Source organism: Eptesicus fuscus, chromosome 9, assembly GCF_027574615.1.
Source record: "Eptesicus fuscus isolate TK198812 chromosome 9, DD_ASM_mEF_20220401, whole genome shotgun sequence".
In the NCBI taxonomy this organism is placed as follows: domain Eukaryota; kingdom Metazoa; phylum Chordata; class Mammalia; order Chiroptera; family Vespertilionidae; genus Eptesicus; species Eptesicus fuscus.
In genome coordinates this window covers 15,492,019-15,515,178 of record NC_072481.1, presented here as the reverse complement: position 1 = coordinate 15,515,178, position 23,160 = coordinate 15,492,019, and the positions used below count along the sequence as shown (strand labels likewise).

At 52.9% G+C, this 23,160-nt stretch overlaps 1 protein-coding gene across 1 annotated transcript in view; it reads right to left on the bottom strand.

Annotated features, from left to right (window-relative positions):
- Positions 1–23,160, bottom strand: part of MAN1C1 (mannosidase alpha class 1C member 1) — a 133,330-nt gene that overhangs the window by 20,469 nt on the left and 89,701 nt on the right. Inside the window, exons 3-5 of the mRNA XM_008148063.3 lie at positions 13,799–13,914; positions 11,545–11,625; positions 5,105–5,199 (exon numbers count right to left, since the gene is read on the bottom strand). Coding sequence (XP_008146285.2) covers positions 5,105–5,199; positions 11,545–11,625; positions 13,799–13,914 — 292 coding nt within the window. The remainder of the gene's footprint in view (positions 1–5,104; positions 5,200–11,544; positions 11,626–13,798; positions 13,915–23,160) is intronic.

The window sequence follows — 23,160 nt, the reverse complement described above, 5'->3', positions numbered from 1 at the left end:
AGGGGTCACTTGGCTCCTGAATAATAAATAAAACAGCTTCCGCTTATTGAGCTGCTACAGATGGCGGGCACTGGGGAAAGCTGCCTGCATCATTATTTCATTTACAGCCCACAGGTAAAGCATCATTAACTCCGATATGCAAAAGAGGAAACTGAGGCTCAGAGAGGGAAGTGAGTTGTCGAAGGTCACCTTGGTAGGTGGTGGAGGTGGGATTCAAACTGAGATCTGCAGGGCACCTCCTAAGGGGTCTCCCACCCAGATGGCCCTGCCTCCGCCCAGAGGAAAGAGGAAGCTGTCCCCACTGTCCCTCTTCACAAGCGAGACTTCTCTCCAGCTTGTGATCTCAGTGGGCAGAAGGTTTCCTGAATAATCGGTGCTTCCTGCCCTTGCAGAGAGATTCAAGGTACAAAGAAAGCCACCATCCGCCTTTTGTTCTCATTTCCCCACATGAGCCTTCCTCTCCTCCGCCCTCCAATGCTCCCCCTCCCTGGAGGGCCTTCTGTAGTGCAGCCGCTCTGGCGGACAGGCCCTGCCAGCCAGGGCAGAGCGGGCAGAGCGGGCAGCGGGCAGGTGCCTTCCCTCTCTGCTGCTTGGCTCCAAATGCTGGCTTCCCCGCTGATCTCAGGCAGGTCGGTTAATCTCTCTAGATCTCAGTTTCCTCATCCGTTAAATGACAGTACCCACACCTCATAGAGTCATTGTGAGGTATAAATTATGCATGTAATTACTGTCATTTTGTCATTATGTAATTATGCACATGTAAGTTATGTGTTGTTTGCTAGAGTTATTAAGTTCCTGATATGTGCCAGGCAGCTGTGGTATCTTATTTTAACTTCACCTCTAACTTGGGAGGGTAGATACCATAATCCTTATTTCATAGGTGGAGATGCTCAGGCTCAGAGAGGGGAGACACTGTCTCCAAGGCCACACAGTAAGTGATAAAGCCGGCAGAGCTGAATTTAAATCCAAACCCCAAATGCCCCTTCTCTGAGCAGCATCCAGAGCCCGGAGGTCCTCTGGTCAGCCCCTGTGTTCTCTCCCCTGTGGGAGGGGCCCCGCCCCAGCCTGGCAGAGTTCTGTGTGTGTGCCTGTGTGTGCACTCCTGTGTATGATGTAATCATTAACTTGGCAACCAGACCTGGATTCTGATTCTAACTTCACTTTGCTGCCGAGTGACCTTGAGTAAGATACCTCACCTCTCTGAGCCTCAGTTTCTTCACTGGTAAAATGGGATCCATGTGGTGGTTGTGAGACTGAAAAAGAGAATCTATGTCACAGGCTCATATTGGGCCTGGCACACAGTGAAAACTCACTAAATGGTGGCAATTATTCAGATGCGTACCCCTGGCCAGTGTGGTTCAGGGGTTGAGCATCAATCTATGAACCAGGGAGTCATGAACCAGGAGGCCATAGTCTGATTCCCTGTCCCGTGGCACATGCCTAGGTTGCTGGCTCCATCCCCAGTAGAGGGAGTGCAGGAGGCAGCCAATCAATGATTCTCATAATTAATGTTTCTATCTCTCCCTCTCCTTTACTCTCTGAAATCAATACTATGTGTGTGTGTGTGTGTGTGTGTGTGTGTGTATACATATATACCTAATATGCAAATATACCAAACAGCAGAACCGAACAACCGGTTACTATGATGTGTGCTGACCACCAGGGGGCATGCGTGGAACATGGCAGGCATTGGCCGTGGCGGGATGGGGGAGCAGGTGAGCAGGGGGCCAGACCAAGGCGGGGCACTGGTCGCTCTCATCAGGGTGAGCCTCTGGTGGTTACTGAAAATTCTTTGCTCCCGTGTGCCGCAGTCCCGCCTGGGCACTCACACCTGCTGCCGGCTCTGGCCCGCTGGCACCTGCTGCCAGCGCCCGGTGCTGGTCCCGATAGCTCGGCGCCGGCAGCGGGTGTGAGCGGGGCCAGAACTGTCAGCGTGTGGGAGCAGCTGCTATGGGAGCAGAGCTGCTGGCATACAGGGAACCAGGGGCTGTGGCGGGAGGGGCCAGGCAAGGGCACAGAAGATGGACTGAGACCCACCCCTGTGCCCACCACAGCCTCGCGGTCCACAGTTCCTTTCAAGGTGCATGAATTCGTGCATTGGGCCTCTAGTATATATGTAAGATATGTACCTCAGTGTGTGTATGCATATGAAAATGCATATTTGTATGTGCGTGCGCACACATATTTATGGATGTGAGAGTGTGTGTGACAATGGCGAGCTTGTGTATCTGAGCCGTTATGTTTAGATGGGTGGCAGTAGAGTGGAATGTGTGTGAGAACCAGTGAGTCAGCTGCAGAGGGCCTTGGAGTGGCCGCTGCCGCTCTCCCAGATAGCCCAGGGGTCCCTGTGGGTCACAGGCCCTGGTTACCCCTGCCTCTGCCTCCCAGGCCAGGCTGCAAAGACACACCTCCCCATCAGGGAGGAGGAGCAGCAAAGCTCACTAGGGGACCACCTCCCCCCAGGGTCCTCCTGACTGACAGTTTTGGGGCAGGGCCAGTCCCCACTCCGGCTGGGGCCCATCGCCAGCCCTGCCCAGAACAGGGGCAGAGTGTGGCCCAGCTTCCCCAGACACCCTCCAAAGAGCAGAGTCAGCACCACTCGGGCCGCATACATCCCTGACGTTCTCCCTGGGGAACAGGGACGCACTTTTAGCAACAGACTCCGACCCAGAAAATGGAAGGGGGTGCTGCCAGGAAACCAGCACATGCATATCTGTGTGTACAGCACCGGCAGCATGCAACAGCCCCCAAATACGTGTGCTTTCTTAATCAGAAATGGCAGATCTGTGTGTATCAGGTCCGGGCTCTGAGGGACTTGGGTAATGCAGATAGCCAGGGCTGTGATTTGTAGGACTGGCAGTGCCACACACAGAGGAGGGAGAGGTGCCTGAGCTAGGATCCTAGGGACCCCAGACAGCGAGGCCCCAGAAGCTGCACATGGGAGCTGGAAAGAAAGGGCGTTTGTGTCCCGGCTCCACGCCAGCTGGTCCCGTTTCTTTAGGGTTAGTGTTTGTGGAAAGGAATCTGAGCAGAGATCCAAGTGTCTAGTCCTGGGGAGTCAACCCTGGCCCCGAGATGGAACTCCATTGGCCCTGAGGGCCCCTCCCCAGCCCTCAGAGATGTTGGTGAGAGTTACGTGAGGTCACACCCTGAGAAAGCTTTCGGGCCACAGAGGACAGTAAGAGAAGATGCCAAGTCTTCTCTCCTCTGCAAGGCCCAGGCTGACCGAGGGCAGGACCTCCCCAGGGCCTAGAGGGAGCCGCGGGCTTCTCACCAGGGCCCAGGGCCCAGGGCCCCCCTCCCCTCCAGTGTCCTCCTTCCTGCCCAGGCAGCTGGCTGAAGCCCCTGTTGGGCTGAGAGCCCTGAGATAAATCACTGTAAGAGGTGGAAGGGGGAAGTCTGGTGCGATGGAAATGTTATAGCCTTCCTCCCAGGCCTGGGGTTATAGGAGGGCCCCGAGGCTCGAGGATGGCCCCAGAGAGTTCTCTGGGTGCCTTCTGCAAGGTCTCCCAGGGGCCCACTCCACGCAGCTCAGGGGCAGCAGGGTTCCCACCTGAGGGCGGGCTGGCAGGCCGCAAGAGCAGAGCTTTCCCATCAATCGTAACAAAATGAGTTTAAATCTTAGCCCCATTACCTATTAGCTATGAGACCTTGGGCAAGTTACTTCATCTCTGAGACTCCGTTTTCATAATGGGGATAATATAAATACCCTCAAAGGATTTCTGAGAGCAGTAAGTTTGGTGAGGCAATGTGTGGAAACTCCTAGCACAATGCTAGGCACATAGTAAGTGCTTAATAAGTGGTAGGACCACTGCTGTTATTCACTCTTATCCCACACACACTGTCTAGCAGGAATATGTGTCAAAGGCACAAAGAATTGGATGGGGATCCCGCCCTTGAGAAGCTCCTGGGTGGGGGAACATGAAGACGAGTGTGACGAGGGCCAGGAGAACGGAGATAAAGTGCCCGAGGCCAGGACAGGCACAGATGCTTTGGCTCAATGATAAGGTGGCATCTGAGCTGAATTTTGATGGCCAGGAAGCCGTGAGAGACGGGCAATCCAGTGAAGCAACAGAGTGAGAGAAGGCGAGACAGGGCACATCTGAGGTGTCCAGGGGCAAGATTCATGCTCCCCAAGGTATTTTAAAGCTGGCTGGGCCATTAGTTTTCCTGGCTTTGACCCTGTCCTTTCCCCTTTCTGGGTCTCGGTTGCCACATCTGGAAAACGGGTGGATATAAATACACTCCCAGCCCATGAGAGGGGAACGCTGAGGGGACAGGTGAGCTGGGCGGAGCTGCAGCCCTGGCTCCCCCTCTCTGGCTGTGTCCCTCTGGCTCTGACTTGGTGACGGCCCAGGGACACCCTACTTCACACACTGAATTAAGCAACAGGTCAGGAGGGGAAATGATGAAAGCGGCCAATAAAAATCAATGTTTTAAGACAGCTAAGGAAGGAAACACTACTAGTGGGTTCTTTCATTAGTGGGACCAATGTGACTTTTCAGTCTCATCCAGCATTTTTTATATAAACCTCGTGTTCTGCAATGAGGATTTATTATTTTATAGAGGGGAAATCCCAATATCATTATTAAAACTTTTAAACTCCTGGGTTTAGATCTTGGAACAGTCAGTTACTGGCTTATATGATCTCAGCCAGTCACACACTTTCCTCCTCGGGGGGTTTGACACTCCTCAGAGCCCCTCTGTGTTCTGACTCTGGGCTCCTGAGACGCAGCCCTGGGGGTGGGGGCGGCAGACCAGGAGTCCCTCTGCCCAGGGTCCTGAGACCCCCTGGCAGCGTTGGGTCCCTTCTCACAGCAGGAAGACATGGTGTGCCTGACCCTGGCTGGGGAGGGCGGGCACTGGAGGGCTGAGTCAAGGCAGTGTTGTGCTACAAGCACGAGGAACAGCTGAAGATCCCTGAAGATCAGGTCTTGGGTGTCCTAACCCCCAAGAACCAGGCTTGGTGACAAACACCCGCCCAGGAGAGCCCTTGTGAAGGCCAGTTTTCACTCTGCCGCTGATGGCTGTGGTTCCAGAGGCATGTATGGTTCCCTCTCTCTGTGCCTCAGTTTCCATGCAGATACAGCCAAACGTGTCCTACCTTTTGAAGTTCACGACACCTTTTGGGATTCCCGTGGGGGTGTTGAAGGCCGGCAGGAGTTTCTCTCCGAGCTTGATGGCCTTCATTCGGAACACCTGGAAGGGTCAAAGGGCACTGTGAATCTGGGCTGGGTGGGGTGCAGTCACTGCAAGAGGGTGCCACTGGCGGATAAGCCGCCAGCACTGCCGGCCCCAGAGCAGCGGTGGCACTGCCTTAGGGATAGGCCAGGGTGTGAGCCTGGCTCCACTCATTCCTGGCTCTGTGGTCTGAGGGGAGGCACGTCTCTCTGAGCCTCAGTTTCCTTGGTCATAAAATAATGACAGTATTGCCTTCCTCAGAGGGTTACTGGGAGGAATACAAATTAGGTGACAGTTATAAAGCACTTACGGGGTGCCAGGACTACGGTGAAGGCTCAGTGACTATAACTGTGATCTGGGTGGCCCTTGGGAAGATGAAGCAATCAGGGCGGTGGGTCACAAGGGTCTATGCCTGCCCACACCGTGGGACCAGCTGTCACAGGCTGAGCTCGCGGGAAACACATTGTGTACAGAATAGAAAGAGCACTGGATGGGGAGCCAGACCCCACCCGGTTCCAGGCCGTGTCTCACAGCTTGGCATCTGTGTGCTTCTTAGTGAGCCATGGCCTCCTCTGGACAACCCTTTCCCAACTGAAAACCAGGGAAGGGCCTCTTCCCTTTCCCCTTCGGATTCTGCCTACTGTTTCCACTTTATAGATGGGAATAAGGAGAAGGAGAATGGCTCATCCTGAACCACCCTCATGATGGCCAGGGAGCCACGAGGAGGCCCCAGGCCTCAGGGTCCCTGCCCGAGGCTCTGACCTGTCAAACTGTTCTTCTGATTAATTCAAAAGCACCTGTGACCTCCTGACTCAGCAGTGTCCCTCGCAGGAATTTATTCTAAGGAAAGAAATAATCGAGGATGCTGTGAAGACTTAACCTTATGGCTATTTATTCCAGCATTGTTAGAGGAGAAGATGGAAATACTCTAAACAGCAAACAATAGGGAAGTGGTTAAATGATGGCTTATCCCTGCAAGGGAACACCATGCAGCCACTGAAATGATGCTGTAGGAGAATATTTACTAGTAATAGCAAAGAAAGGGTTTATAATGCATTAAGAGAAAAGTATGTCAAAATAGTGCAATTCAACTTTCGTAAAAATTATATTCATATGGACACTTGGGGAAAGGATGGAGTGCACCAAAATATTAGCAAGGGTCTCCTGGGAGGGGTAGGCTCACGGAGGACTTTTATTTCCATCTCATGGTGTATCTATTTTCTGTGCCATTTTTATCATAAAACAAACCCACAATAAACGTCATATATCTTTTAAAAGATGAGATGCAAGTCCCTAAGCAACCGCTCCCAGTGGGACAACACGTTTCCTTTTACTTCTGCAGCTCGAGGGTGACCCAGTTTGCTGACCTCGTGCGTGTCGTTGCAAAACAAAGTCATATTGAGGTCCCCCAACCCCAACACATGCAATTTACTAATGCTGAGTCAGCTGTTTAGGGACTGCAGTGGGAAGTGGATGACAGGCCTCGGTGGGTGTGGTCCTTGCTTAGGAAGGGGGAGGGAGGGGTGAAAGAGGAGGGCAGGAGGGAAGGAGCAGGAGGAAAGAACCGCATGAGGCCTGGCAGTGCTGGGCAAGAGAAGATGCTAATGTCAGTGCCAGACAGTAGGTCCCAGAAGTGGGCACGGGGACACCTATGTTTGAATTTCTGGGAGCTTGTCTAGAATCCAGATTTCAAGTCCCCTGTCACTACAAAACCCACTGGTTTAGCAACAACTAAGAGCTCTCGTGTGAGGCTCCTGAGGAGGCTGAGCCAGAGACACACAGGGACCCACCAAGCCGGAGCCCAAGGCTGAGGCTCCAGGCTGCTGTCTGCTGCCTTTTGCCCGCAGGACTCCGCATCACTCCTCTTAGATGCTCTCCTCAGCCAGCAAACCCTGTCTTCTCCTTCGGAAGGTCTTGCTGCCCGCTGGCAGTGCAGGTCTCCACACTCCAGGGAGGATGCTGAATGAGTGTGTGCGGACAAGAGTGGGACCATGCTGAAAGCAAATTCCAGTAGTTAATATAATAAATGCAAGAAGTTCATCAGAAGGCTGATGAACCTTGGGGCTTCAGCAGGGCTGAAGATCTGCATATATTATTGCCTGCTGCCAGACAGCTGAGGGCAATTCCCCCAACCTGATGGTCATTTATTGTTTACCAGGCCTTACCTTTGATATGCATATCTGCTTTGCTATAGGGCAAAATGTGGGAATAAAAAGCCAGGGGTCCAGAAATGTGGGAATAAAAAGCAGAGGGTCCGGAGATTTGGGAGCTTAGTCACTAGAACTAAGTTTCCGTCTGGCACCCCAAAATGCCTTCCAAATTCATATTTCTTCTCTAATCTCTCAATTAATTTATGCACAGCCCCTTCTCCAGATTCTTGAACGCTTGTAGATGTGGAAAGACCCTGGCAGGACCACTTTCCTCCTTGTCATCTTGGAAGTGAGTGGGTGTGTAAGGGGTTCAGAACCCAATTCCAATGTGCGTGTGGAAATTCCCCCACACCACCAAGCAAGTCTCCAGACACCGGCTCCATGTCTAAGAATTCAACTCAATTCTGACACTGTCTACAATGGAGAGAGCATCAGGTTCCATGTTAAGGGTTCAGGCCTACAAGACCGCCCACCCCCCATTCTTCAGCTGCCAACAGAAGAGCAGGTGTTACCCAGGACCCCACCTTGGGTTTGATTATTTTTCTAGAGCGGCTCACAGAACTCAGGGAAACATGTTACTCACTGAGCCAGTTTATTATAAAAGGACATAACTCAGGAACAGCCAGATGGAAGAGGTCCACAGGGCAGGACAGGGGGCCGGGCACCGAGCCTCCGTGCTCCGAGTCCACTCTCCCCGGCTCCCCACCTGCTCACAGCCAGCAGCCTGCTGAACCCAGTGCTTTGGGTGTTCATGGAGACTTCATCACACAGGCACGGCTGATGGAATCACCGGCCACTGGCTACTGATTCATCCTCTAGCCCCTCTCCCCTCCTTGAAGGCCTGAAAGCTCCAACCCTCTAATCACATGACTGTTACTCCTGGCAACCAGCCTCCATCCTAGTTGGGGTCCAAAAGTCACCTCAATAACATAAAAGGCACTTATCATTGTCATTGCTTAGGAAATGCCTATGGTTTTAGGAACTCTGTGCCAGAAACAGGATTAAGACCAAATACCTATCCTACCTAATAAAAGGGAAGTATGCAAATAACCATCACTCCGCTATGCCCACCATTGGGCTGGCGGCAGGCTGGGGGCGGGACTTGGGGTGGCCAATTGGGCTGACAGGATGAGCGGGGGGCGGGGACTCACGAATCCCCGCAGATCCAGCGCCTCCTGATCGGAGTTCCTCTGGGGGTGGCCGATCGCGCTAGTGGGAGGTGCTCCGATCGGTGGGTGGCCAGAGGAAAACTGCTGGCGGAAAACTGGTGCCGGCGGAAAACTGGTGCCGGCAGCCAGGTGAAGGAAGGTCTATTGCACGAAACTTCGTGCAACATTACAATGTGCCAGGTGTCTCATCTCCAGGACCTTCATCCCTTGCAGCCGCCGCGGGCAAGGTGTTGACCCACTTGGAGAAGGACTAAACTGAGTCTCAGCAAAGCAATTTGCCCGAGAGGAGGAGCTATGAAGTGACTCTTTTCCAGGACACCAAGCTGCCTTTCCAACACAGAAAGGCCTCAGGCAGCCACGGAAAGCAACGGGCAGTGGCCTACTGGCTCCAGACAGAGATGAAAGAAACCAGCAAGAACTACATTCTGTAGAGTGAAACGGGCACTGTTCTGGGAGTCACTTAGCAGGCATGTGACCGTGGGTAAGCCATGCACTGTCTCTGAGCCTCATCCGCACAATGGAATGGTGATGGCCCTGGCTGCTTCACAGGGTCCTTTTATTGTTTTTGACTTTTTACTGTAGTTGATTTCTAATTTCATGCCATTGTGATCTGAGAAGATGCTTGATATGATTTCAATCTTCTTGAATTTGTAGAGACTTAGCCTATGTCCTAACATGTGGTCTATCTTTGAAAATGTCCCATGTGCACTTGAGAAGAATGTCTATTCTGTAGCTTTGGGGTGAAATGTTCTGAAATTAGTTCCATTTGATCTAGTGAGTCATTTAGGATTGCTGTTTCCTTGTTGATTTTTTGTCTAGAAGATTTATCCAATGATGTCAATAGGGTATTAAGGTCCCCTACTATGATTGTATTGCTGTCTCTCTCTCCCTTGATATCATCCAGAAGTTTTTTTTATGTATTTGGATGCTCCTGTATTGGGTGCATATATGTTTACCAGAGTTATATCCTCTTGTTGTATCCATGCCTTTAGTATTATGAAGTGGCCTTCATTATCTCTTGTTATGGCCTTCACTTTGAGGTCTATTTTGTCAGATATAAGTATTGCTACCCCAGCTCACAGGGTCCTTCTAGACATCAAATAAGAGGATGTGTATAGTGAATGTGCTATGTAAACTGTAAAGTGCTATGTCAATGCCACCTGGTATGGCTGTGGCTGTGCTTGTGGTTCCCGTGGGAGTGTCTGTAGGGCTGGCTAACCTGCAGGGGACTCTTCTCCCACAGGTTCCCTCTGAAGCAAAGAAAGGCCTCAGCCCAGGAGGGGGGTGGGGTCTCTTTCACCATTCATTCCGCAAATACTCATGGGGGATTTTAAGAAAGCCTCACTCCACAGGCACCTTCTGTGTGGGAAATGAAGGACTGAGAGGAGGGTGACTCTGGGCCAGGCTGAACGAGGACCCATGGCAGAGAGGTCACAGGGTCATAAGTTGACTCAAAATAGCCTCAGAGCCTGTGACCTGAGCAAGTGATTTCTAAGTCTCAGATCCTCCACCTGCAAGTTGGTGAAGACATCACTCCATGGGCTGTTTGAGGAACGAGGACACGGTGCACACGCCCCATCTCTGCCATGTGGAGGTGCTGGGGACAGAGGGGACTAGGAAGGCGCGGCTGGAAGGTAGGAGCCTGCCTGCTCAGGGACTCGGAGCCACCTGGGCCTCTCCCTGGGCCTTTTAAACTATTTCTAAGTCACAGGTGCTCCTATCCACATTCCACTGTCTGGTCTGCATTCTGGAAAGCCAGGCTGACGGTCCCTTCTAGGGAGCCGCGGCCTCAGAACAAGTTCTCAGAATCCCAGACACCTCAGAGCAGGGAGAGAGGGACAGCAGGTCTGGGGAGCACCAGCTCCATCCTGAGCCGCTGGCCCCCACACCAGCCCCCATAAGCCCCTGAATCACTGCCTCCCTTTCCCTGCGTCTACCTCCTCCTCCCACAACCTAGACAGAGGTGGGCAAGGGCCCGTGAAGAACACGAATGCTTTTTTCTGCTCCATGTGTCATTTCCTATCCTGGGTTTTCAAATGAAATTCAGGCCTTGGGTGGCTCCAAGCCCAGGGCTCCCATCTACAATTATTTGGGGACAAATTGGTACAAGCGGTAATCTCCACTGAGGAGATTATTTTTGATGGAGAGAGGCCTAAAGCGACTGGAGAGATAAAGCGCCTGCCCGCCGCCTCTAAATTCTCGGCTTCAGCCCGTGTGCCTGAAATGAAGTGAAGGGGACCTGACTCTCAGACAGGAGCTGTCTCTAGAGGTGAAGCTGGCCTCACTTCCAAGGCCCCCACAGGCTCAATGCCTCATTTCTGGGTGGAGAGAGGGGGAATGTGAGGAAAAAAGAGCCCAGGCCAAAGGGCCAGCCCATTCACAAGACTTGTTGACTCAAGGAGGGATTAGGACCATCCCCGTGGTGGGGAAGGAAGTGAGGCCCAGGGATGGGAAAAGGGACCTGCTGAAGGCCACAGGCAGGGGTGGTGTGGGGAGGAGGTCCAGGTTTCTGACTGTGCCCACGGCCCTCTGGAAGGCAGCGCAGTGCACCTGGTATTTACAACATGTGGCTGCTCCATCTCCCCTACTGCCCCCGAGACCTGGAGCTGGTGCCTGGCCCAGAAACGAGGGCAAGGGGTGGTTGTGGAGTATAGAGCAAGACCTAGGGGCCCCTGGGTAGAAATGGCGAAACAATGGTCTTGGCTCCATCCATCCTGCGAACCGGCACCTGCAATAACCAGCCCAGCACTCTGCAAGCCCACACCGAGCCCAGGCATTGCTGCGCGCCCTGCAAGGAGCTGCACGGATAGTGAGCAGACTAGTCGTTGCCCTTAGAGAATTTACTACCATCGGGGCAGCAGAATAGAAGCACCAGACAGAAGAGGTTGCAGGTGGCATCACAGAGGTGGGGGGCATGGGTAGCCCTGGGCAAATCCTCTTGGATCCTGTCTCCTCATTGGGGAAGTGAGGGGATGGGATGGATGTGCTTGCTCCCAAGCCCTTTCCAGCCGGGATGGTCCAGGTGCCGGGAAGTACCAACTCACCTCCTCTCCTGTCAAGTAGAAGGCCGAGAGGAGTCCTCCTATGTACCGGATGTTCACCTCAAACAAAGATGCTTCTCCACTCTGCAGGGCGGAAAGAAGGGGCAGGGCAGTGGGGACACTTGTGAGATGCCTGCTGGGCTCTCAGGGGCAGCCAGGCCCTCGAGACCAGTCACACACCACTGCGCCCCATCCCACCCTGCTGATCTGGCTGCACCTGGGCTGGTTCCCCGGATGCAGTGGTGGTTTTGAGAACAAAAGGCACCTACCGGGCGGCCACTGCACATTTACAACATCCCAAATAAACACGGGGTTTGGCTTCCTTCCCCAGCCCTTGCCCGAGGCCATCAGAGCAAAGTTCTGCCTGGCTGCTCTCCAAGGAGCTTAAGAACCCACACGGGGAGCCGCTGGCTGAAGCTTAGCCTGAGGGGAGGCAATCTTCCTCTAGCCAGGCCGCTGGGCGCAGCAGGAAGACGGTGTGACCCTTCCCTGAGGTGGCAGGGCCAGAGGAAGGGTCTCAGAGGAGGTTCTGGGGCAGACGGGGCAGGGCTGAGCCTGAGAGGGAGGTGCGCCAAGCAGATGCTTGTAGGTAAACAGCAATTTCTCTGCTGGAGCTGCAGCCCTTGGGGCACGCCCAACCTTCCAGAATCATTGTTATTTTCTCTCTGAAATGTTGTCTGTGAATCAGGGGTGTTGGGCATCATGCCAAGGACCAGATCTGGGTGAAAATCTGCCTGAGCCACTTCCTTGGCTTTGGGACTCTGAACAAGACGTTCAGCCTTCCCTTTCCTGGTGCCTTCGTCCCGGGCAGGGCAGAGATGAGAGGCTGAGTGGTGCCGGTGCGGAGCCGCCCAGTGCCAGGAGCGGCTTCAGAAAGGTGCCTGTTGTTGCCTCCCCTCCCCCAGGGCTCTCCTTGGCGCACTTCCCATGTCATGTCCTTTCATTACTGACAAGAACAATGATCGTCCCTTTATCTGGGAGAGCTTTCCCCTTGACTGAGCACTGGCAAAGCCATCCTCTCCTTTAGCCTCACAATGCACGGTGATGCCATCACGCCCATTTTTCAGATGAGAAAGCCAAGGCTCAGAGAGGGGCAGTGACCATGTCTTGCTTTCTTCCAGGGAGACCCCCTAACCTGCCCCAGCCTGCCTGAAGGTCCCCATCTGGCTCCTCAGGCAGCTGCCTGACGCCCACTCTCTACCCCCCATCTGCAGAGGGACAAGGTGGGTCTATGAAGACACCTCCCTCCTCCACCTCTGCCTTTCTTCCATTCGATGCAGTAGGAAATGGGATTCTAAACTCCTCTCCTCACACAGACCATCGGAATCATAACAAGCCTCAAAATAATCATGATGGTGATGATGATAACGGCACCACTTACATCTGTGTTGGACTTCATGGTTATAAAATGCTTTTTACAACCTCCGTGATAGTTAAGGCTCACAAGCCTGCACGCCGGGCATCATTACTGTTGCTGCTGTGTAATTTCTGAGGCCCAGGGAGGCTGGCCTCCCCCAGGCGCCTGCCGAGCCAGAGAAGCACCCCTGCGGCGTTGCTCTCCCAGACTTTCCCGTTGCTCTCTCTGCCCCTCTGTGCTGATATTGGCCTCACTTCTGTCATAAGCTGCAGGAGCTGCCCCATTCCCTCCAGGACCTCTCACTCGTGGAGCCTGATGGATCCCCCCATCTGTTGTAATTTCTTGATCCCCAAATCTATCTAAGCAGCCTCTCCCCATGTGAGCAGAGGCCTCCAGGATGGATCGGTTACTTTAGTCTGAGCTGGGAGATCAGTGGGGGTGAGGTCTGGTAGTTAAGGGTTTTGAGCCATCCAGACACATTCCCATCTCCTCCCCAAGGTTCTGGTCCCTGACCATGGATGCCTGTGAGTCTGGAAACCAAGAGGGTTCAGACCTGGTCATGGCCTCTCAGCTAGCCCAGGAGGGCAGCACGGGGGGGCCGGGGCGGGGGGGGGGGGGGCATGGGAGGGGGTCCAACTAAGAGCCGCTCTGAGCAGATTAGTCACTTCTCCACAGTCACTTCCCCTATTGCTCTTGTGGCAGATGCAGCCCTAGAAGGGTCTTCCTGGGTGTCAGCACGGTGCCTGGACCCCCAGGGAGGGGAAGGCAGGGTCACAGCTGGACTGCTCTGCTGGCGGCCTGGGGCCAGAGCCTCCACACCTCTGGGTCGCAGAGATGACAGGGTGGAGCCATGACCCTCCAGCTGCTTCTGGCCCTGACACCCCAAGGGCTCTGACTCACCACATTCAGGTGGAAGTTCTCTTCAACCCAGGCCTTGGCCTCCTGGAACTCCTCCTTCAGCTCCATGAGGTAGAGGGTGTCAAGGGAGTCAATGACGGTCGCCCCGCTGAGGCCTCCTGCAGCACAGAAGATCGAAGGCGTGACCCAGGGTCATTCTTACCCTTCCCATCCAGCCACACAAGCCACCGTTCCCCAGACTCCTCTAAATGCCTGGCAGTCTCCAAGGCCAAGGCCAGCTCAGGAACAATCCAGGGAGAATCCAGTACCACCATCCTTGGAAGGCAAGCCCAGGACCCAGTGTCCCCCAGGGGCTGCTGCTCCTCAGGGCAGTAAAGGGCAGGCAGTGGGCAGGGGAGACTGAGTTCATGGGCTGAGCCACTTCCCAGACCTGGGCCACTGACACGTGCCAGCAAGTCCACCCTCAGTGCCAGTCGGGCACCTACCACTCCTCTGTGACGCTGGGGGCAAGGATGAACTGACATTTGGCTTACACAGTCTTAACAAACATGCCAGTCCTCTAGCTCTTCAATTCCATCTAAGAAAAAAAAAATAAAGATGTTCATAAAGATTTTCTTAGGAAGGTGTTTATTGCAGTGCCATATATAATGGGGGGAACATCCCAGGTCCAACAATACGGGATTAGTTATATAAATCGAGGCTCAAATATAAAAGAGGATATTTGCCCTGGCTAGTGTGGCTCAGCTGGTTGGAGCATTGTCCTGTACACCAAAAGGTGGCGGGGTTCGATTCCAGGTCAGGGCACATACATAGATAGTGGGTTCAGTCAATGTTTCTCTCTCTCTCTCTCAAAAAATTAATAAAATCATTTCTAAAAAGTAGACTGTAAAAACAAATTAAAAGCACAGTATAATTTCTTTATTGTATGTCAGATGTGGATGTGTCTGCACAGAACTGTCTGGCAGGACATGATTCCGTGGTCAGTCCCAGTGCTGGCATTACAGGCTTTCTGATTTCTTCAATCATGAATTATTTTTATAATGAGAAATTTATTTCCATTAAAAAAAAAAAAAAAAGGAAAGAAAGTTTGGCCAAAGAAACCACACAAATCCACAAACCAAAGATTTTCATAGTGATGCTTGCTCTGGGCAGGGAGTACCCACGCAGGAGCTGTGAGGCCTGGCCCTTGCCATCGGGACTTCAATCTTGTCCTGGGAATAAAGGCTGAAAAAATGTGCAAAAATGAATTTTCCAGACCACAAACTAGAGAAGATGAGGGAGACCTCCCCCTGTGGCACAACCAGAGACTGACGAGTAGAGGACTGTGAAGGAGGAAGGGAGGGTAAAAGGGCTTCCTGGAAGAGGTGGCTGCGGCCTCCCATCACCTCCTTGCTACTATAGTCATTGCAGTCAGCAGCCATTTCCTTTAGGGACCAGAGGGCAGCTTATGAGAAGTAATTGTTCCTTCAATGCCCTCCTTGCAAGGGGCTCAAAGCACTGAGAAGAGCAGGCTCGGCCTTCCCAGTGGAACTCCAGAGCTCGCTGACAGCGCTGAGCCCCACTCGAGTCTCCAGCCGTCTTTGTGGGCACTTCTGCATTCAGTTAGCACCTCATCTCCTTAGTCAGTGTTCCCTAACTGCTCACTTGTGTTGACTTTGCAGGCAGAGAATCCTTCTGAAACTCAAACACCTAACCACCTCCCGAGGCAGGTGGTAAAGGGCATCGCCTAGAAAATGTCCGGAGGGAGATCAGGGAGAAGTTGGGAGAAAGATAAGGCTGGAGGTTAAAGAATCCATTTCCAGCCGAAAACGGTTTGGCTCAGTGGATAGAGCGTTGGCCTTCGGACTCAAGGGTCCCAGGTTCGATTCCGGTCAAGGGCATGTACCTTGGTTGCAGGCACATCCCCAGTGGGGGATGTGCAAGAGGCAGCTGATCGATGTTTCTCTCTCATCGATGTTTCTGACTCTCTATCCCTCTCTGTAAGGAATCAATAGAATATATTAAAAAAAAAAAAAAAAAAGAATCAATTTCCAGAAGGGAGGATTTGTAAGACAGAGTGGAAGGAAGGGAGGGCTGGGGAAGAGAGGGGCCTCCCAACCCGGAGTCACCTGGGAGGGCTTTGGGCTGAATTTCTAGAATGTCAACCCCTCCTATACTGAAGGATTTTGTAGGAAAACATACCCAAAGCCAAACAAAGTCGAGCCTTTTCTGGTTTATCCCCTTTGCTTCCCCTGCAGGTGTCAAAGGGAACTCTTTGCCCTCCTGAGGTGCTCAGGCACGGACACTGATGAGACACATGGACAGTCCGAGACACGCCCAGGCCACAGAGGCTGGCTTTTACACCACAGAGCCTTAGACCGATTTTTTAAGGGCTTGAAGGGATTTTCGAGATCCTGCTGCCCAACCCCTTCATGTCATAGATGAGGGCCACAGAGCAGGGCTGGGATGGCCCAAGATGAGACTTTAGACCAAGGGAGGAGTGGAGCCCCAGCCCCCCTCGAGCGTGATGTGTTTTTCATGACAAGGATGCCTTTCAGCTCCCTGTGAAAACAATATCAGATCTGACTGCTGACCCTGCCCCAACCTTGCAGGGGCAGGAGGCTGCTCTGAGACGGAAGGCTTGGAGAGAAACCCACACTGTGTGCTGTGCATTCTTCAAGGTCAAGGGAGAGGTGGCCCAGAATATCTGATTTCCGATTCTTGCCCTGGGCTGCCTAGTGTTTTCACCCCATGGAACCTGCTTCCCCTGGGCTGAGCCTGAGCCCAGAGGCCCCGGCCCTTGGCTGGGCCAGGAAGGTGGCCAGGGCTCCTCGTGACCAGCTCTCATTCCCAAACCCTCTAGAGGCATCGGCTGAGAAGGCAGCTTGCTAAGAGATTTGTTGGCAAGATTCTGCCCCTGCTCTCAGGTTCCTGAATCCTTCTCTTGGTAGATCTCTCACCCTCACACCCACCTACCACACAGCTGGGCTGTGGGCCAGCAAGGCACTTATTGGAAAGCCTTTCATTCCAGGCCAGAGGTTACTCAGCGGCCAGGCTGGGCAGGAAAGAAGGCCCTATCCTGAATTCAACTCTACTTGTACCTGTGGCAGCCTGGGCAGCTTCCCGAGGGGGAAAGATACATACCCACTCAGTAAGGAGGCCCATGACTTATATGCAAAGAACCAACAGGGCACAAAAGTCAGGCAGCCAGCTTGGACTGGGCCTAAGCCCGGGGCGGGTTCCGGGTTGGCTCACCCCCCAACTCCAGCTCTGAACACTTGCTGCTCACAAAGGACCCCCTCCCCGTCCCCTCCCTGCCAGGGCAGGAGGAAGTGAGGGTCTTAAAAGAACAAAGCTCTGGGTTCAAATCTCAGTTCAGGCCAGCAACACATCTGTTCTAAGTGTCAAAGTTCTCTTCTGTAAATGAAGTTGGACCACTGGGCTAGGGTACTGGGGACACACTGCAGGTTCCTGAGCCTGGATATCATATACATATACGATACATGTACATGTTATCATATACACCTCATAAGGACATTTGTATGTGCCTGGCACAGAGCAAGTACTTGACAAATCAGTTCCTTGGTTATTTCTGTGGTCCCTTAGCTCATCTTGAAACCTTGGTCTAACCAGGGAGATGTAGGTTCAAAACAGCTCCATCACATACTAGCTTTGTACCTCTCTGAGCCTCATCTGCAAATGGGATGACAGTGGGACCTGCCTCATAAGGCTGCAGGGAGGGTTAAACGGAGGCAGTGGACAGAAAGTACCCAAGATGTTGGGTCCATGTGAGCTTAACCTAGTAAATAGAAGTGTGGTCCTCCTTCCCTCCAACTGGCCCTGGGCAGCTCCTACCAAAGTCCTCTGGGGTCGCAGTGGCCTGTGGCACTCCTGCATTTCTGGCCTCTCCCGCACCCTGCAGGGCAGTCTGGTCTTGAGACTGCAATTTGCAAAAACGCTTGGCCCAACTTAGAGGAAAAGAGTCACATGGGACCGACCTGTGTCTACTGCTGAGGTCATCACCATCCCTGACCTGGGTGTGCAACTGCCTGGGTATCTTCCTACCTCCGGGACCCCCTCCCTTTTCTTCCAGTTCACCCTGTACATTGTTGCCTGACCTGTCTTCCTAAAACCAGATCCCACTGTGTCCCTCCACACCGCAGGAACCTGTAATGGCTTCCCAGTAACCATGCAATAAGGAGGTGAAACCTTTCGGGTCTGACTCCCAAAGATCTGGCTAATCTCATCTGCCATCAAGCTCTGCTTCCTGGAGACATACTGCAAGCTCCTGCCTCCATACCTTTGCACGTATGGTCTCCTCTGCCAAGAAAGCTTCTCTGTGCATCTGGGCATACTCAATGCCCACACATTCCTCAAAGCCCGCCTCCTCCTGGCAACCTTCCCTGATCCTCCCCAGCCAACCTCCTCCCACCCTGCACTGTGGGGCTTTGTCTCTTTGAGGTCAAAGGTTCTCATGGCCTCTCTTGCACCTCTTCCCTTCCTTGTCTCCAAGCAACCCCAAAGGCCAGAGTCCCCAACCCAAATGGGCCGCCCACCATTCTCTGTGACACTTCTACAAATTGCTAGGGATTGCCTGCCCACTCCACCTTCTCCTGTGGAAATCTAGAGCCCACCCCTGGCCCATGAAGCCATTGTCATCTGCACCCCATGGTCCACACGGAGTCTCAGCCTCCCTGACTCTTCCATGAGAACTGTTCCCTGGTCCCTCCGCGGCCACACTGGATGCCCCCAAGCTGTCTACCCCCATCTCTAGCACAAGTGCTCCCCCATTCTTATCACACTGTAAAGGAATCGTCCATTTACTTGTCCCTGCCCCTCCCTAATAGCAGGAGCTCTAGTCTGCATCAGAGTCATCTCCAAGCTCAAGAAACATCCGAGAGTGAAAGTGGGAAGGCAGAGGGCCGCATCACTCTTCCTCCTGCTCCTCCTTCGAACCCTGTGATTGCTTCTTTCAGCTGCCTTTGCTGGTTCTTCCTCATCTCTAACCCTTTAAAGACTGGGGTGCCCAGGGCTCTGTTTGGGCCTTTTCTCTTCTCTATCCTCCTTCATTCCCTTAGTGATTCACAGCTTCAATTCCCTCCACATGTTGATGAACTCAGCTTTAAATTTCCTGCCAGGACCTTGTCCCTGAACCCAGACTCACCTACCCAACAACTCCCCTCCCACATTTCCATGTGGAGCTCCACAGGCATCTCGCATTCAACTTCTCTGAAAGCAAGTCCTGCTCCTCCCTCCCAACCTGCTCTGCAGGCTTCCCACCTCCGTTAATGCCAACCCCCTTCTCCCAAGAGCTGTGGCTCCAACCCCCACATCCTGGCTCTATCTTCACCATTTCCAGACTCCACCCACTTCTCACCTCCTCCTGCTACCGCCTTTGAAAATGCAAGTCATATCATGCGACTCCTCTGTTCAAAATCCCCCCATGGCTTTGTTTTCCTCCAGTCACATGCTGCTCCTGAAACCCTCCTGAAGCCTGCTCCCTCCCTAGGCCTTGGCTCGAAAGAGCACTCCCTTGATCTCCCCTACCCTCTTTCTTCTTCCTCAGCCCCTTTATCCAGGGATGGTACACATGCATCTGCTTTCCTGTTTGCTGACAGCACACGCTGCTGGGGGGAGAGCTCTGCTCTGTCCATTGCTGTCCTCCTCCGCCCAGAACCCCTTCCAGCCCCTCACAGGGGCCCGATAAGTATTTGGGAATGCAGGGTCCGCTCCCCCTGGGGGAGGCATCAAGGGGGCAGTGGCCCACTCACATCTCTCAGTGCATGGTCCCCAGAGGCATTAAAGGTAAACATGTCCATTGAACAAACTGAGCCCACTGTCTGCGGGGACCATGTCCAGGGCAGCTTCCCTGTCTGCTGGGCACCACTGCCCTGTGCAAAGCTCTTGGTCGTGTGTGTGTCAGCTCTACAGGGACCGGCCCAGCTCCTGGAGTTTCCTCTCTGAGGGCCGCCTGGCCAGGAACCACCCTGCCCTGCTGGGCTGTGGTTTGTCCTCTCCTGGTTCTGCCACATTAATGACAATGGTGGGTTTTTTTTATGTGATTTTATATTAGCAAAGATAAATGGCTCAGGCTGGGCAACATAAGCTCCAGGAAGAACATTTAGTAGAAGAAAAAAATCACCCAAGGCGTATTACCACAGTATCCCCAGAGCCATATACTAATGGTTGCATTTAACTTGATGATATAATCCGCAGAGACTTCTTAATCTGTGAAGAAACAACACAACTGTTTTTTTCCGCTTCCAAAGATGGGAAATACATCCCATCCCACAAGAGTAACTCCTCCCAGGGCTCCCCTCCCTGAGCCTGGGTGACCTGTGGGACTACCTGGACAACAGAATAGAGCAGGAGGATCATGTGCTACTTTCCAGGCCCGGACCTTAAGAAACTGGTAGCTTCCACTTTCTCTTGGAATGCCAGGTCTTGGAAACAGCCACCATACTGCAGGGAAGCCCAAGTTAGCCACAGCAGAGAACATAGGGAGAGGCCATGTGTATGGTTTTTTGACTGACAGCCCATCTGAGCTCTGAGCCAACAGCCAGCCTCAGTTCCAGACATGTGTGTGAAAAAGGTTCCAGCTGTCAGTCACCCCCAGCCTCTAAGCTCTTCCAGCCGAGGGCCCATACATGGCGGTAGAGAAATAAGCTGTCCCTGTTGAGTCCTTTCTGAATGCCTGACTCGCTGAATCTGTGAACATAACAAACCAAGTGTTCTGAGCCACTAAGACTGGGAGTGATTTGTTATGCAGCAGTAGCAACTGGAATGTTCTGCCACGTGGGTTTCTAGGAAGATTAATTAAAGTGATAGCCCCACTACCCCAAAGTACATTGTTTAAAACCACATCATCTTACTAGTATATGGTGAGGTCTTCTGGCTGCATGAAACTCGTGTAGGGTTAGGACCTCTCCATTTCTATCAGGTCTGGTTTTTGTGTTGTTTTTTTCCCCTCCAGTAGGAATTTTTCTTGAATCCTCCCATCATGGCTATTTGCTGGGTCACAAAGTTGTGTTCAGAGGCTGTTTCCAGGCAAAGGTTTCTTGGAGCCTCTGGAAGGACTAACGATATTTTTTTAGGAACTATTTCTGGAACCCAACAGAATGCTTTTACTAGAGGCTGATTAATAAAAGACGATCAGATCTGACCATGTCACTGCCCTTTTTAAAAGCTGCCAATGCCCCTGGTCCCCAAGTTCAAAGTCCTGGGCACAGCAAGCAGGATGCCTGTGGTCTAGGCTTTGCCAACCTCTCAGACCTCGCGTCTCCTCTGCTCTCTCTGCATGCCATGCTCTACCCACATCAGATCACTAGCAGCTCCCCAAAAACTCTGGAGTGTCTGCTGACACGGGTCCCTAGGCCTGCATGCCTTCCTTTTACGAGATAGCTTAATAAACAACTATTCATCGTTCTGGCGTTGGCTCGAATGTCAAGTCCCCGAGACACCGAGCAAACCTAACCACCCCTCCTTTGCAAGCCGGTCCTGCTCTGCGGCAGGTGCTTCCGTCCCGGTGCTGCCTGTCCCTGTGCTGACATGCCTGTGAGTCCCGGGGCAGGGACGTACCTGACTCTCCCCAGGGCCCCGGCATCCATCCCCAGGCCAGGCACAGAGGAGATGGGAACAAATAACTGTTGAATGAATGATCGGCTAGTGGCAACGCCTACAGTGCTTTCCTAGGGGTCTCCAAACGCTTTTTACAGGGCCTCATGGCCTCGGAGAAAACACGCCACGGGCAGCAGTGGTCAGCTTTCCAAGGAAAACACTGCTGGAGGGACAAGATGGGCGGCCGCAGACATCAGGGCCCTGGTGGAACTAATGGCTTCCTCCAGCCTTCCCAAACAGATGCCACTCGCTGCCACGGCCGGCTGGAGAATGCCTGCTGGGGTGGACGGCTGGATGAGGTTCACTGTGACGAAAGGCCGGGCACGGTTCATTGAACCAGTCTACTGAACAGGCCTCCGTTGGAAAGAAGGGTCTGTTTTTTTTTTTAATGTTAATGCTTTATTTGTTTGTTGTTAAATAAGAGCTGAGGGTGCTGTCAGCCCTGGAAACTTGTATTTAAGAACTCCCTCTGACAGTGCTGTGGATCAAGCTCTGCACGGCGTTTATCTCAGAACATCTCAGAGAAGACGAGGCAGACAGAGAAACTGGAGTCCAGGATGCTGCGGTGATCCTCCAAAGTCTCACAGAGGCTCAGTCGCTCAGGGCGGAGCTGTAACCAGATACCACCTTCCGGACCACTCGACCTTGCAGGCGTGCTCCTAATCCCAGCTTCCTCCCTTCCCAGCTGAGTGATCCTGTCCAACTGACTTGACCCTTCTGGGCCTCAGAAAATGGGACAATGAGGTCTCCTTTTTAGAACAGTATGGCCAGTTCAGACAAATGTATACAAAGAGCATGCAGCAGGCACTCAATATAAGAGAATTTGGTATACCCAGCACACAGTAGGTGCTCAAAGCATGGGGCTGTTATCATAAGGCTCAGTGCCAGTGGAGGAAGCCACACCAGGGATGGCAAAGCTAGGACCCTTTGCAGATCAATTGTTGCTCAGCAGGAAGGACGACACAGCCTTTGCGCCAGGCAGGCAGGAAGTGTGGGCTGTCAGGAAGGCACTGGCATTTTTAATACTCTTCCTGCCTCAATGGGGAGAAGAGCCAGAGCCAGAGCCAGAGCCCTGAGCTGCTCACCCCAAGAGACACTAAGACACATTGACTACTCTCGGCAGCTCCTCGGGGCAGACCTCGAGTCACTCCATGCTCTGGCTTCTCCCTGTAAATCAGATGATTGCTTGCTCAGTACTCTGCACCTCCATGGGAGGGGCAAACATCCCTGTCCCATCAACCTCGCTCTTGCCCACGTAACTTGCTTTGGCCGCCTGTTGGTGGGGCATTAAACTCCCTGACTCTAGGCTTGGCCATGAGACTTGCCAATGGGATCAGTGGACATGCCCCGCCTGTGCTCCTGCTCTTCGTCATGAGAAGGTCAGTCTCAGGTGGCCACTGGTCCAGGAAGGATGAGAGACAGGTGGAGCAGACCTGGGTTCCACTGAGTGGAGCCTAGATAACCCAAACTCCAGCCTCTGCCGCTGGACAAATGAGAAATAAATGCTCACTGCTGTCTGCCACTCACTGTGAGGTAATTTGTTACACGAGTTATTTTGGAAACAGCTGACTAATGTAATATGCCCTTCTAGCCCTATTTCTTAATAGTCTTTTCATGTTTTCCATACTCCAGCTAGAAAATGGATTCTATGTGGTCCACTCTTCCTAGCCATCCAGCCCTTTACTCAAGCTGTTCCCTCTGCTTCAAATGCCCTGCTCTAACCCAACATGTCCTCACCATGACCCAAGCCACACATGGATGTTAAGTCTAGAGAAAAGGCTGCTTCGTCCAGGACCATGCAGGCATCT